The 15,877-nt window shown below is 38.0% G+C and overlaps 1 protein-coding gene across 1 annotated transcript; it reads right to left on the reverse strand.

The window, feature by feature from the left end:
- Positions 1 to 8,462: 8,462 nt before the first annotated feature.
- LOC126762840 (uncharacterized) lies at positions 8,463 to 12,464 on the reverse strand. The gene is made up of 4 exons (XM_050479883.1): positions 12,254 to 12,464; positions 12,052 to 12,194; positions 11,773 to 11,992; positions 8,463 to 11,708 (listed from the first exon to the last, which is right to left on the reverse strand). Exons 1-4 carry the CDS (start codon positions 12,462 to 12,464, stop codon positions 8,497 to 8,499), a joined length of 3,786 nt encoding a protein of 1,261 aa, XP_050335840.1. The 3' UTR covers positions 8,463 to 8,496.
- Between the last annotated feature and the right edge of the window lie 3,413 nt (positions 12,465 to 15,877).

Consider the following 15,877-nt stretch of genomic DNA (forward strand, 5'->3'; position numbering starts at 1 on the left):
TCTTTCTTTGTCCTGCATACCAACTTTTTTTAGTCTTTTAGAGTATCTTTATATTTATTTCAACAAAAATCCTGCAGCAAAACGGCTTGGAATATGCTGGTTTAAATACGACAGAGCGTGACCCAAAACGAAAACAATTTAGAACTATTTTATCGGCGTGTAATTGCTCATGGGATTGGCAGGAATCGGGCAATAAGATAATGGCAAGGTATGCTGCTGGCATTTTCTGGTGAAAACGCCAGAAACTTTGGTGATCGGTCTCGACGGGCAGAGCTTTCCAACACTTCTCATTATTTCAAGCTCGCTAACGTAGCATGTTTGACTCTCCACTTCACGCTAAGCCCATTCTTTTTTAAATATTTATATATGTACATCTCTATGCATATGAGCGTTTCTTACGACGCCCTTCTCCTTTAAGTCTCCACGAACTCACACATACTTTCTTATCTCCTCACCCAATTGCCAGCGAATAACTCAATTTAGTGCGAAAATGCCATTCAACCGAGTTGAGCGAAGTAGTCAAAAGCGAAGTAAACCCGACAGACGTGTTAAAAATAAACGAAGAGCGCCAGCAAAAAATTCAAACATTACAATTTTTAATGCATTTTACAATAATTTACGACTGAAATAAATTATCGTAATAATAAAAATTGTTGAATGGAGCAAAAAAGCGTATGGGAAGCACATGAAAACATATCGGAGAAAGGGAGTACAAAGGAGAGGTGTTGTTGGCTGGATAGGTAAGGGTGGCGTTATTTTTTGTTACCAGTGCACTAGCCGTGGTTAGGGTAAAATATGCACCAAAAAGCTTAGGAGTTTTAATACTCATTCATGTTCGTAAAACGATCATACAGTGTGAGAAATTGGGCTCCTAAATGTATGTTATACATTTTTATAAATTTTGATCTTGTGTACTCAGGATGCTTTTCATTCAAGCAGAAAGCTTAACTTTTGTCTTCTTCTGTTGTCAAATGATTTATTTGACATGTGAGTAGGTAAAGAATGGGAGATTAAAAGGAACTACTCTCTTTCATTAACTTCTTCACTTTGAGTCTCAACAGCGCCATCTATCGAGAATTGTTGATGTTAAAGGCTTATTTTGAGATCTTCTAAGTGAAATAATATTTTTGAAATGCCTAAGGCTAGAGTTTTTAGCAATACGAAAGTAATTAGAGGTCTTTAGATCCGAATTTTATCTTCTACTGTTATTCTAAATTGGATTTTGTACCACATATGCTGCAGAAAAGGTGTAAAACCAAGCAGCTGGGTCAATTTCCAGTCGAATTTTTCTTATATTCAAAACTCCTCCGTCACAATTTGTGCATTGGGTATAAAATTAAAGGCTATTAACATATGGTGCTGTCAAAAAATTACGTAGTACTGGCTGAGGGCTAAAAAAGTTGCACATAAATGTATGAGAGTGAGTCACAGTTAAAGGCAGTGAGAAGAGTGCGAAGACTGTAAGCGGCTGAGGGAAGCAATATGTTTGTGGCAACAAAAAAAAAAAAAAATCAGAATCCCATCGACAGAGTGTGGGAGTAATGCAATAGCAACATACATACTTGAGTATATTGGTACTGTGGAAAAAAGTTGCATGCAACGCAGTTAAGTGGAATTTATGAAGCGTACTGGAGTCAGCCTACATACACATATTTCGCGCAATCGCACACATACAACCACATGCGTTGGTGCAGCGCTATATATTTGAATGTGTATATGTTTCCAGCTGATAACTCACTTGCTTGCCGCAGGCTAGTTGAGCACGTACGCCGCTGAAAGGGTTAAAGCAGCGCCGCCGATTATTTATGGGTGCTGAAAATATTGAATGTATGTGTGTGCATACATACAAACCATATGTTGGCGCCTTTGTATCGGCATGTGTGTATTTGTAGCGCAAATTTGCCACGGTTGGGCGTAAAATTATTGATAAATCTACTGCAAATGGCTAAATTATGGTAATAACGCCAAACATCAACACATTCACGCGCGTGTGTGTATGTGTGCATGAAAATTCGCCAACAATTTAAGTGTTGGCCGGAAATTTCGCGAAAAGGTGAAAATCGTCGGTGGAGAGCATAAATATTTTATAGTAATATTTCTTTTTTTATGATAAACTGGCATGAATATACATCTGTATGTTTGTATAATGTAGATATAGCAACCATAATGAAGCGATACCGGAAATCTCATACCTAAAAAACCAAAATACTCTGGGAAGATTTTTAGCTTTTAAAAATGTACCCCTCAGAAAGCGTATACACAAAAAAAAACTACATATCACAAAATATTTTGTGTAACACATTTTTTAGCTAGCAAAAAATATTAAGTAATTTAACTTAAAGCTTAACTTAATTTAACTTTCCTTAAAACTTAACTTAACTTAAATTAACTAAACTTAACTTAACTTAACTAAACTTAACTTAACTTAACTTATCTTAACTTAAGTTAACTTAACTTAACTTAACTTAACTTAACTTAACTCAACTCAACTCAACTCAACTCAACTTAACTTAACTAAATTAACTTAACTTAACTTAACTTAACTTAACTTAACTTAACTTAACTTAACTTAACTTAACTTAACTTAACTTAACTTAACTTAACTTAACTTAACTTAACTTAACTTAACTTAACTTAACTTAACTTAACTTAACTCAACTTAACTTACTACAAAATTCGACCAAACTCAAAACTTAACTCAACTTAGGGGTAGAAGGTTAGCTAACAAAAAAACTTAAGTAATATAACCTGCTATTAGTAAAATCGACCAGAAATTTAGATATGAGATCTTCGATCCTGTAGAAGGTCAGCCAACCAAAAAGTTTAAGTAACTTAACATAAAACTTAAGTTAATACCAAAAATTTACAAGAAACATAGAAAAATGAGTTCCTCAGTCCAATAGAGACTCCTTCAACCAAAAAACGTACGTAACTTAACGTATTTTAACTCCTTTTTAACATACATACATACTTTTATTTCTAAGTCTCTTTTTTCGAAAGGTCTCTACCAAATTCATAAATTTTTGTCTATTTTTGTCATAAGAGAGATTATGTGAAAAACTCTTCAGTCCTTGAGAAGTATTTTTGCTTCTACTTTATCTTCTCTAGCACTATAACCGTGGATCGATTTGGGACTTCAATTGTTTTTATGCCTTGCGAGGTTAAGCCAGTTGTACATCTGGAGTGCAGACAGGTCTTTATGCATTTGGTTCTTCTATTGATGGATTGATATATACTCGGTCACCCTTGCTTCCGTTATCCATACATGTGTCTCGAATTGAAGTAGCTTTTCAAGTAGCTTTTTCGCCTTCAATGCGAATGAGTTGGGCTAACCAGTGCAATCGTTGAATTTTTATGCGAGTGCGTACAGTTCGTGGTTCCACCTGCTTCGTTATATATCACCAAATATCTTGCGAAGAACAGCTCTCTCGAATGGTCCTCTCGGTTCATCTTCCTCCATGTTTCTGCGTCATATAATAAGACGGGAATAATGAAAGTTCACGTGCCTTTGTGAATGAGTTATGGTCGTCTACGTTTGAGGAGGTCAATACTCTCGATTTTCGTGTACCTTTCATTGAATTATATATTTACGTCGTGGATCCCAAACCCAGCGGTATAAGCGCCGTATGAGTAGTATTTAGAGCTCCAAATTTGTCGGTTGCTCTCAACATGTATACCACAAATTGTTTGAAATAAACGCTTTTCTCTCTATGTCCGACTAACCCCATTTTATTCACGTGCTTTACGAGTGTGACCAGTTTATGGCGATTGCCATTAAAACTTTCTATAATCATTTAGATCATTCCAATTTTTAGTGTCACATGCCTGTCTAGACGCCATTTAACCATTTACATTTGTCGAAGATGTGAAAAATGTGCGCGTGATTGAAGGAAATTAATTTAGCTCTTGCAGAAACAACTGAAAAAGATTGTAAGAAAGGGTTACTGGACAGTATATAAACAAACCAATTATATATAAAACACTAAAAGAATTATAAATACGCACCTTGAACCATATTTTAATGGCTTGCTATGACACATATGACAGAACTATGAGACTAGAGAATTAGATTGTGGAAGAGGAGGACATATTTTGATAACTATAATATATTTTTGGCATATTATACCACATATATCTGGCTAGCAATATCGCTGATGACAGAGCTATGTGGCTTTGAGTTTGGAAAATGGAAAATAAGCGTATATTGCCCAAGAAAAAATGTTGTTTATCGATTTACTTTAGCATTACTAAACGTTTTTCAAATTACTGACAAGATTAAATTCATTTTAGCTCAATTAAAGTCCAAATATGTAAGACTGCTATATACTGTTTTTCAAATAAACCCGGTGAGAATTACAAGTCAAAGCGAAAAAAACGGAAGGTGCTTTTTATATCTTAATATTATAAAATTTTCCGAACATTTATTAAGTAATGATATCTTGGCTTCTATCTAACAAATCTTTTCTGTTAGCAACACTTAATTAATTAGTAAAAAAATTTACGGATTTACATCGGACACTTAGAAAAAGAACGCATTATACACCTTGCCGGGCAATGTGTGTCATTTCACCTACGCTTGTCATTCAATATTTATTTTGCAGCACGACATAAATATATTTTTATCGCTGCCACACCTACTCATATTAATAATTTGACACATTTTCTTTCGAATCTATAATTTCCTAAATTTTTCTTATCGCACGTTTTGAATGTGGCATTTTTACGTTTATCCACTAATTTTTCGTATACAATTCTACAGCATTCCCTTGCCACACGCATATGCGTGGGGTGTCCGCTTTTATTTGCCCATTTGCGGCACGCAAAGTCTTTTTATGCGTCCACAAGGAGACAAAGTTTCGGCAATTTACACGTATCTATATATTTTTTTCGCGCATTTCTTGCTCTTCAATATTTAATGGCCAACGTGTGACACGTTAAGCGTCGCCTTGTAGTCATCAGCGCTGACACGATTCGTAGCGAGGACAATGGAAATTATGATTACTTTAATATATTCTTCGCATCGTATTTAGGTGTTCTGCTTAGCTGCATTCTTTTGACTTTGTTGTTAAATTATTAATGTCATTAGTTGGATACATTTATGTAGAGATAAGTGTGAGTTTGGGAAACTCTATGAGACGTATGAGCGCGTATTACGCGTATATTTCCACAGCTTTTAGTAGGCTTCGAGGGCAGCTCATAGTCTTTATCTAAAGCCAAGTAAACTCATACAGCTAATAGTCGATGAGGGGACCATAAAATGTGTGCTTTTTTCAGTTCGGTTTTTGTAAATTTTGTAATTTTACCATTTTTATATTTTCTTTAGAGTTTAGAATTTTAAAGCCAGAAATAATTTACTTCAGTTTCAATTAAACCCGGAAATTCGGCATTAGTTCTAATTTTGTTCTTTAACATACCTGAAATGTGAAAGTTCAGATAGAACTAATGCTTAAAGACCTACAGTTTAGAGATTCAGGGAACTTTTCATAGTAAGATATGCTTGCATAATAATCTTACAGATATTAAGTGTTGCTTTCAATATAACCACGCTTGCTTTTGCTATCTAAACCATTTTTGTTCAATTCTTTTGATAATTCTTAACGATCGGCAACGTTCTATAAATTCAGACTCTTAAAGGTATGCTTCAAAATCCTAAACTTTTGATGAAGTACGCAGGAATTGAGTTTATAAGTAGAGCTGCCATGAGAACCCAAGTTTTTAATTGCCTAACATAACCTCTGATCGTGTTTGCTACAGCGCCTACGCCATTTCGAAATTGTAAATTCAAACTCCTAAACGTATGCTTATAAGGTTTCATTTTTTGATGAAGTTCTTAATAATAAAGTTTATAAGTAGTACTGCCATAAATAATTAAAGTTTTAACCATCTAAACTGATCTAAAACCGCGTTTGCTACACCTCCAAAGCCATTTCGAAACCGTAAATTCAGACTCCTAAATGTATGCTTATACATTTTTATCTTCTGATGGAGTTCTTAGGTAGTCTTGTCATGACTACTTAATATAAGTAATTTTTGTTCATTTCATAGGATAATTTTTGACTATAAGTAAGAGATCAGTAAATTCACACTCCTAAATGTATGCTTATAAATTTTGATCTTCTAATGAAGTTCTCTGGAACTAAGTTTATGAATAGTACTGCCATGAGTACTTGAGATTTAATTACTTAAATCAACCTCTAACCGCGTTTGCTGCACTACCTAAGCCACATCTGTTCACTTCAATGGATAATTGTTAACTATAAGCAAAGATCTGTAAACTCAAGCTCCTGAATGTGCTTATGTACACATATAAATAACTTTTCGCTTTTTCTGTTTCCAAATGATTTCTTTGACAGTGGATGTTAAGTTACCTAAGACCCCTACCTTTCCTGTTTACACTTGAGCTTACTAATAATAAAAAATTAAGCACAAATCTATACTAAAATACGCTTCCAAGAAGAAAACTGACTTCTTTATTCGCATAAATATGAATTCTAAGCAACCTTTCCTGCTTTTAGCTCCTAAATACTTCACATTTCCTTCAGCAGAAAATATCTTAGCCTCTGCTTCTGACAGCTCGACTTAGCATTCTTACTATGGGCTCCCCATCTAACGCTTTTTTAAAGCCCCTCGCTGCTAATCGCTTTCCTTCTGTTGCTTTCTTAAGAATTCGCTTTATTTATTTAACTAATGGCACTATTTTCATTCACAACATTAATTGTTGTTTTTGCCATTTACCTGTACCAGCTCTCAGTTCCTGATTGTAATATTTATTAAATAAAGTGTTTTCTTTGTACTCACCAAAGTGAAATCACATTTTTTGCACGTACGCTCACTCTCAGCCCCGGCAGGATTTCGTTTCTTTGCGACACGTCTTTGATTTTTGGCTAAGAGCTATTATCTTTGCTTATTTCGTGCTTCTTCTGACTGCTGACCTGCTTTCCTCGAGGTCTTGTTCCTGTTGTCACGAACAGCATGTGACATTGTTATACACTATTTACCGTTATATGTGTTCTTTTGTAATTTTGCTAATTGATTTTTATTTAATTGGTATTTGTGTGAAACAAGTTCATGCGACACATTTCTTTGTGTGTATTTTTTTACTTTCACAGCAAGAGTATAGGTTTGTAACCTTGCTAATGTGAGTCTTTATGCTAGTGAACCGTTTTATTGGAGAGAAGGTTAATCCGAATGCTTATGAATCAAATTAGGTCACCAGTATTTGTGGTTCCAAGGCTTTCGAAGTGTTCCCTTAGCTTCTCTTCTAACAACTTGATGACTACTCGAAGAATTTTGACAGTTTTAGTGAAGCTCCAAAGTAATTAAGTATTCTTTGATCCTTCTTCTTAAACTTTTGAGCCTTCTTGAAAAATTTTCACAGTTTTGGTGAAGCTCCTGATTCTTGTCACCGTGAGTCAGGTATATTCCTCAGTAGTTTCCAAGTAGAGGAAAAACTTAAAAGGTAAGTTTCTTTGAAACTCTTCAAGTCTTTTAACTTTCGGTGCTTATTTAGCTTTAGAAAATTAAAGGTTAATATTTCTTCTGTCTTCCTTTTTTACTGCCAATAAAGAGAGAATATGTTTTTTTTTTACTTTGATAGTATGAGTCTTTATGCCACTGAATCATTTTGCTGGAGGGAAAGTTTATCCAAATGCTTAGCAATAAAACAAAGACATAAGTATTTGTCGTTCCAAAGCTTATTTTGGTCACGTAAAAAATTCGTGAAAGAATCTCTTTAAAATGTTGAACCTTCTCGAAAAATTTTGACAGCTTCTGATTTATCTTATCGAGAGTTTCTTACATTTTTCAGTTCATAAAGTAGGGGACATCAGTTATAATCGTCCCAAGGCATATTTAAGTCATGAAAGAGTTTTCTTAAAATTTTGAACCTCTTCGAAGAATTTTGACAGTTTTACTGACGCTCTTGATTTATATTTTTATGAATGTTTTACATTCATCAACTCAGATGATAGTGGAAAAGCCAGAAAGGTCAGTTCCTTGACAAGTTTTTGAGCCTTTCGGACTTTCGGTTTAGCTTTAAATCCTGGAAGCTTAATAAAGCGTGGAGTGAAAGCTTGGACAACTTTTTACCTAATAAGCTTTCATCCGCTTCACTTGCTTTACATCGGTGAAAGCATGCCAAGGGTAGACTAGAAAGCTTAATAAAGCGTCTATTGAAAGCTTAATAAAGCTTTACCCTTAAAAAGCTTTAGTCTGCTAAGCTTTCTCTTTCTTTACATCGATGAAAGCATGCCAAGAGTGGACTAGAGCAAACATAATATTTATTTAATTTTCGGAAATAATAATATAATATAAAAAAATTAAATATACGAACCTCAAACCAGCAAGTAACGGAATCAGAAAACCAACAATTTATAATAAAAAAAAATCTATAATTTACAGCGAAATCGCCAAAATTTTAAACTGAAAAATAATTCTAAACTCATTTTTCTCATAAAGCCGCTCACTTCCAAGCACTCTTCTTCTTCTTCCAATCACTCAGTACATCATAAAACCACGCTCACTTTCAAGGTTTGTGTCCGTGCTGAGATTTCGCGGTCCCTCCAAACTTTTATCATTCGGCTTGTTACCTGCGTAGCTCTCGTTTGACGATGGATTCACTTTCATATGCGAATTACTATCCCTGCCATCAGCTGAGCGCTTGAAACCCTTCCAGAAGTCGGGATAGACAAACAAGAGCAACAATAATTCCAGCGCCAACGTTATGAAGTAGCAACCGCAGAGGTACAGCACAAACCAGCCATCGATCAGACGTATTAAAGCCTGAAAATTATAACGCTCCGCTTCATAATTATCCAAATTGGTTTCGCCGAAATACAAGAACACTAACAAAACTATAACCGCAAACTTCGATATCAAAATGCAACTGCGCACGAAGCGATTCGTCTCGATCATGCCACAATGCCAGCTACCGAAGAGCGGCTGAAAGAGAAACCATGCCATAAATACATCATAGTAGGCGGCTCTAAATTTCTTCCACTTCTGCTTGCCCGACAACTTTTCGCTGTTGTTTTCCTCCTTGTTTGCCACATCTTCGGCCAACTTATCGGGTTGCACACTCACCGGCGTTCTGCCAATCCATTTGCGTACAGTGCAGTGTTGCTTCTGGCCAGTCGTTAGATTGACAATGGTTATAGACTCACAGTACCACGACGGATAGCGGCCACTCTTATCTTGACTTATCTGCAGTCCGTTAAGTTTACTGGCGTGTATGGGCAGCTCGAGCACGCAAGTTGTGTGCGGCCGCAGAAATGGACGCTCCGGATCTTGTGTGACCGTGTAAGTTTGACCGCTCGGCAATGAAATCAGTATTTTCGCCGAACTTGCTGCCGTCCACTGACCGCCCGTGGTTATATGCAAGGCAATATTGCGCATCACAATTTGGTCATTTTCACTCAACTCGGCAACCAATTTCGCATGATTCGTCATCAGATCGTCACAAGTGCGTAGCAGTAACCATAAGAAGACCAAAAGCAGTAAGATGTAGAATGCGACTACATACCAATTTACGTCCAAGTGTTGCTTTAATATGCGATCGCGTACCAACTCCTCGGCTGTGCTGTGGTAGGAAGAACCAGCGAATGTCGACATGTGATAGCAAAGGCAGGTAATATTGTCGCCACCTTCCGGATCGATTGCCGCGACGCAACCCTTGCTCTGCCATGTGGGATTCGCCAGATTCACATTCCAAGACAGGCACTCGTATAGCTCCACAGTGAAGGCATAGTGTGCTCTACGCCGCACTTGCACCCCCTTCGCGGCGATTAGCGCCAAATAGCACCAATCAGCTTTGTCCGCACAATTTGAGTCGAAATATTTCGTGCCATTTTGGATGATGTCATTGCTCGTCTTATGCAACTTCACTTGCTTGCCCTCTTGACGCACTGCTTTCAGATTTGGCATCTTATTGCATTTCACCAGCACATCCATATCCAACTCGACTTTTATGATATTGATAATGACAGCGGCGCCCTGTGGCGCGCGTATTTGATATATCGGCATTTCTTCGGCAGCCTCCACATAGCCACGTAGCAAAGGTGGCTCTTTTGGTGTGCGTTGTTGCAGCATTTCAAATTTGAACGGCACCTTGAGCTCAATACCCGAAATCGTTGGTTCAGCTTCACTGAATGCGCTGAAGTAGAAGACGTTAGTAGTGATGGGATGTTCTGTGGGATACCACCAGAACGGATTCTCCTTGAACGAGATCATTTGTGCGGTCATTTCAGCGCCACCCAGCTTCGCTTGCATATCCTGCAGCATTGGCTTAGTGAGCACCGCTGTGGTTAGGTAGTCCAATGAGACCACGGTCAAAGCGTCAGTATCATCCATGCCGAAAGCTATCATCTGCACCGTTAACTTATCAACTACCAGGCCGTGATCGCCCTTATGCACATTGTGGCTACTTGCCACACCCATGTCATGCAATAATTCGAAGGAACGACAAATGGCATGCATCCATATATTGATTGCTGCTAAGACCGTGTCGTTGAGCTTCGTATGTGCGCCGTAATATTCGATGAGCTGTGCGTGCTTCGGCTCCAAAGGCGCGCGCTCATCTGCTACTCGTAACATGCCACCCTCGAATTCCCACAGCAACGATTGCACGTCGACAAATTGCTCCGATTTATTTGAGAACTTCGATACCACGCCCACCAATTCTTCGGTCATATCCCGGACATCTTCCTTGTGCATATCCTTTATGTCGCCATTTGCAATTATCTTGTTAAAACCCTCGCACATTTTATCCAACAGCTCATTGAATACGTTAACCTTTTCGCTCGTTAAGTTCCCCATCGGATCAACCAGCTCGCTGGTCATAGTGCCCAGTTGGCGCACGTCCGTCAATGAGTCGGCCTTAAAGTTCTTAAAAGCCGACAGCACGTGCTTAATTACATCCAGCGGCTGCTCCGCCATCATCAGCGTTGCTTTGACCACAGCGCGTGCATACTCGCCGCCTTCGAGCAAACGTTCCACATTGTTAGCCGGCTCTTGCATGTATGCTTGTATATTTTGCAACCCTTTCGGTATGTCCGGCTTCATTAGCTCTATTGGCACTTCGTATTTCTGACAGGCATCCAGCTTATCGCATATACGAAAGCTGAGCGCCTTTACTTGCGGCACGTAAATCTCCCAATGCGGATCGGTTGTGCGATCATACAGCAGATTACCGGCCTTTAGCACATAATATATGGGTACATTTCGATCGGTCCAACTACTGCAGGCGGCTTTGAAGAGCGTATCACCCGGTATGCCTTTCGACGGTGTGATCGTACAGCTGCCACCGGTCGGCGGATCGTTGCGTTTGAAGGTCGCTATCGCCACGCTATCGATGCCGTCTGCTATGAGCGTGACATTGAACTTGAATGTGGCCGCCTTCGGTGGCATGAACCGTACCTTACCGTTACTGTTAGTCGTAATGAATTTATCGTCGACGGCAAAGTAGAATTTGAGCGAGTCGCCACAATAGCCGATACACTCAACATCTATAGATACGCTTGAATCGTCGTTGTAAAAGTAATCCCAACAATTGCGTACACACAAAAGCAGCAATGGGATTTTAGTGCCATACTCGACTCTTATGTACAAATGGTCGCCGGCAATTGCACCCGTAACTGATGATGTTGTATGAAGTGTGATCTTATAGAGACCCGTTACGGCAAGATAGTTGCCGTCTATGCTGCATTTGGGCGCTACAGCGTGAATAAAGCGAAGTGAGTATAGGAAAAGCATAAGTTTGTTAGAGTAAAGACTCACTAGTGCACATAATGCTGTCATTCTGGCAATACTGACTATTCAAATCGTTCTCAATTGGTTGGCAACGCCACTCAAACGTATACCGTTGTTTGTCTTTTGGCTGGCTAAAATCGTAGCTGTGCGAACCATCCAACTCTACCACTTGCTCCCTGCCAATTGAGATGAGGTCAGCGCCATCGATGTGACTATAGATATCCAAATTGACGAAGTCAATGTGGCACTAAGTTAAAAAATAATAAAAATAAACTATAAAGCGAAATAATATTTACGAAAACTGACCTCGCAACGCCCCGTTGTGCGTCCATCGCTTTTCGTCACGATAATACGATTATTTGTGCCCTTCGTATCGGGCCGCACCGAGACTACAAATGGCATCCAAATGACGCGCGGCACGTTCGTCTTACCAAAATCGACTAAAGTCGCTGAAAAAGTATTTCGAAGCTCACAAGCTGACATAACCATTTCTTAATATAAGACATACCGCCAGTGCCGGTAACCGCCTTCCACGTGTACACCACCGGTCGTCCACACGAGTGTCCGAGCACGGCTATTTCAGTCTTCTTGCCCACATCAATCCAGATCGGCTCGTCGGCGTATTGACCGTGTACGCACTTGCAATAGGTGCAAATGTCCTGCAGCGAGTAAGACACATTGGAGAGGCAGCAATAGATCAGCAGCAACCAGCGCGACATGTGCGTAAAAATTCTTAGAATTGTTTGGTTGCGATATCAAGAAAAAGTTTTGTAATAAAAATTAAATTTCTATCTTCAAACCTTTTACAATAAAAATCAAATCTCTGACTTCCAAATGTGAAGTGAAGCGCTATTTCTTTTTTCGAAGAATTTTCAGTTATAAATTATCAAGTGTTGAAAAGTATCTGAAGATTACATAACTATGTGTTTAGAATTAGATATTTTTTGAGCAAGCAGGTGCTGAAGTGAACGAGTAAAATTGTTGAAGAGACCAGAAGTGAAGAAAAAACCTTAACTTCGGTTGCACCGAATAAAAAATAAAGAAGTCTCTATATACAACTTGATTTTGACCGTTCAGTTTGTATGGTCGCTATGTTATATAGCAAGTCAGTTGAAAATAGCTCTTCCTAGCATAGTGACACAACTCTTTTTGCCCATTTTGTTTTTTTATTCAACTTAGTTTCCTTCCAAGGCGATACACTGATTATAGCGACTTTTAGATTCCATTTTTGTAACTTTTCCTTTGCTTAAACTATGGCCTCAGTTTCAGCGACCACCTCTTTATTCGACAAAAATATCTTCCCAGCCAGCATTCTTTTGAAATCTGAGAACAGGAAATAGTCACCAGGCGTCAGATCTGCAGCATATAGTGGATGTGGAACCAATTGGAGGTCCAATTGATTGATGTTTGTTATCATCTTCACAGACTTGTGTCACGTTGCATTGGCTTGGTGAGACAGCACTTTCTTTTTTTTTTCAAATCCAGCCGTTTTTTGGCGATTCGATTGGTATTTCAAAGGATCCAATAACGCTATGTAATAGTCGCGGTTTATAGGCCTTCCTTTATCAAGGTTTATCGTATGCAGTTCACTCGGTTGACTATCGATTGGAGTTCGAGGCAAAATGATGGAGCCATACTTCACCAATTTACAAATATTATTAGATTTAATGTAAATGAAAACATTACGTCAACAAAGCCTTTTATTATCCTCAACATCCGGTCGATATATATATATATATACAAGTGAAGTGGGGGGAAGTGCATACGGCCAACCGACTCAGGATTTTAGGCCATTGGAGTCAGACTAAGCGTCACTACGGGTTTGTTACCATATTCGATCTTGTTAATGACTTCGTGCAAAATTCAATATCCACATATACATACACCGACGGTTCAATGGATCCCCATGAGGAGTTAAACACAACGATTTCATTCCCCAACAGTGAAGAATTGACCAATGGTTCTGTGTTCGAAATCCAACGGCGAAATCTACACATTTCCAAAGAACACGATTCAAAGTGTGAAATTGTGAACTATAATCTTCATACACAGAAGGTAGCTTCAAAATCACTCAGACCATAATTGTGGGTATAACAGCAGGTGCTAAGTGGGCTTCTGCTCTTACAAGTTAGTCCATAAACATTCCAGTGTATAGCCAAGCGGCAATAAAGGCAATCCGTAGCGCCAGTACTAAGCCTCAGTGCGTTAGGTGAGACAATAACTAGGCTCTCAGTAGGTAACTCGGTTAATATCATCAGGGTTTTGCGGTCATGTAAGAATAGAAAGCAATTAAAAGGCAAACGAGTAGGCGCGCTTAGCGGTAGCTGGAAACACAATTCCCATAAACTACATTAGATATTTAGATAGTAAAATTGAGGCTTTGCACTGCGATCTATGGTCTATAGTGCGCTCGAGGCCCCTGAGCTCCTTCAAGGGTTCTTTCATACAGTGAACTCTAGAGAAACATCTCAGGTCTTGGAACACTTAACCACGAAATTACTTTGGAAGTGGGCAGACCATAAAGCTTCTTACTTTCAGACAACAGGGCATTTGGCAGCACTGTAGAAGTCATCGCAGGGAATCTACATTTAAGATCGGACTTCCAAAATATTGGAAAAGTGGATTCTTTGGAATGAAGCGCATGATGAGATCACGGCTAATTATCTATACGAATGTCCAGCCTACAGCTAGATGAGACGGTACATAGTTTACGGCTTCTAATGCTCCAACTTAAGGGACATTGAGCATTTGAGGTGAAAAAATCAGTATTTTTTTACCAAATTCACTAAGTTACTGCATTAAACTTAATTTGCTAACCTCACGGAACAAAAACGGGTTTAATGATGGCTCAAGTGCGGTTGTCTGCGATCTGGTGCTCATGCGGCGCCCTTTTCAAGCAACCATTAGAATTGGTGGCTTATAAATAGGCGTTTGGACCTCAACAGCTTTTTTTTACACATATATCTTTTATTGTTGTTACAAAAACAAAATATGCGAAAAAATATATATTTGCTTCAGGGATCTCTAGTTGTGAAATTTTGGTTAAAATGGGAAAATAAACGAGCTGCTCTAAAATGAAGTATATCGCAATTGAGACAATAAGTGTTAGTTTATGTCGAAGAAAGCTGCAAGTTCTCATATACAAAAAAAAACGCTTTTTTCGTCGATTGAGTATAATTTTCAATGGTTTTCACTTAAGACCAGGGTAGATAATTTTTTAAAAGAAAAAATCATAGTAGGATGAAACCCATCATAACAATGTATAAAGCAACGAACATTAAGGAAAAAATGATTTACGTATAATTTGTGGTCGGAAGAGGAAGAGGAGGGGCGTGGCAGAATTTTTAAGGGTTAAGTATGGTTTTTCCCATTTTCCGACAAAACTACCAGTTCTATAGAGAAAAATTATATGGCAGTATTGTAGGTAATGAGAGGGTCTATAATTTCTGTTTGCATATCTTTTTCACATAACCTCAAAAATTATGTGAAAAATGCAAATAACTGAGTGTTTGGATTTTTTATTTTAGCTTGTACAAAAAAATTTGTTTCTTCCACGAAATTTGGTGGAAACTTGCCTTTTTTAATGAATAATTATTTTTTAACTAAAGTACTTATTTTTTTCCTTATATTAAACCAATATCGAAAAACTCAATCAAAAAATCTCAGGTAAAAATATGAATTTTTCTTAAAAAGTCGGTAGGCCTTTTGTTATGCTAATTTTTTTCATAAATCGCAAAAAGTAGACTCCACTTTGTACTTTAGAATTGAGAAATGCATATAATAAAGAAAGGAGATGCTAAGACATTTATGCGTATATATCATATTTAGACAATTTTCTTCTGTCATAATATTAGGAACCGAAATTTTTTGATTCAAATTGATTTTAAATCCACGCAGCTCAGAATCGACCGATTCACTCAGTGAGCTATGCAACATCACACATATAAAAATATATACAACAACACTTGTGAATTAAGTGCATTTGCAATCCTTTCACGATAATATTTTGGTGACAAAAAAGCAGTGAGCCGAGTGCTTTGCTGCAATGGGACAACAGCTAAGTAAATGTATTGAAACTCAAATGTGAATCCAAAAGCGGCTACACTCTTTGCCACACAGCATGTAGAGGAGG

The sequence above is a fragment of the Bactrocera neohumeralis genome, chromosome 6 (genome assembly GCF_024586455.1).
Source record: "Bactrocera neohumeralis isolate Rockhampton chromosome 6, APGP_CSIRO_Bneo_wtdbg2-racon-allhic-juicebox.fasta_v2, whole genome shotgun sequence".
In the NCBI taxonomy this organism is placed as follows: domain Eukaryota; kingdom Metazoa; phylum Arthropoda; class Insecta; order Diptera; family Tephritidae; genus Bactrocera; species Bactrocera neohumeralis.

Excerpts from the sequence above, each read along its gene's own strand:
- LOC126762840 (XM_050479883.1), bottom strand. The coding sequence starts at position 12,464 with ATGTCGCGCTGGTTGCTGCTGATCTATTGCTGCCTCTCCAATGTGTCT. Across the intron at positions 11,993-12,051 it reads GCACAACGGGGCGTTGCGAG|TGCCACATTGACTTCGTCAA; the intron begins GTCAGTTTTCGT and ends TTTTTAACTTAG. Across the intron at positions 11,709-11,772 it reads TGACAGCATTATGTGCACTA|CGCCCAAATGCAGCATAGAC; the intron begins GTGAGTCTTTAC and ends TTCACGCTGTAG.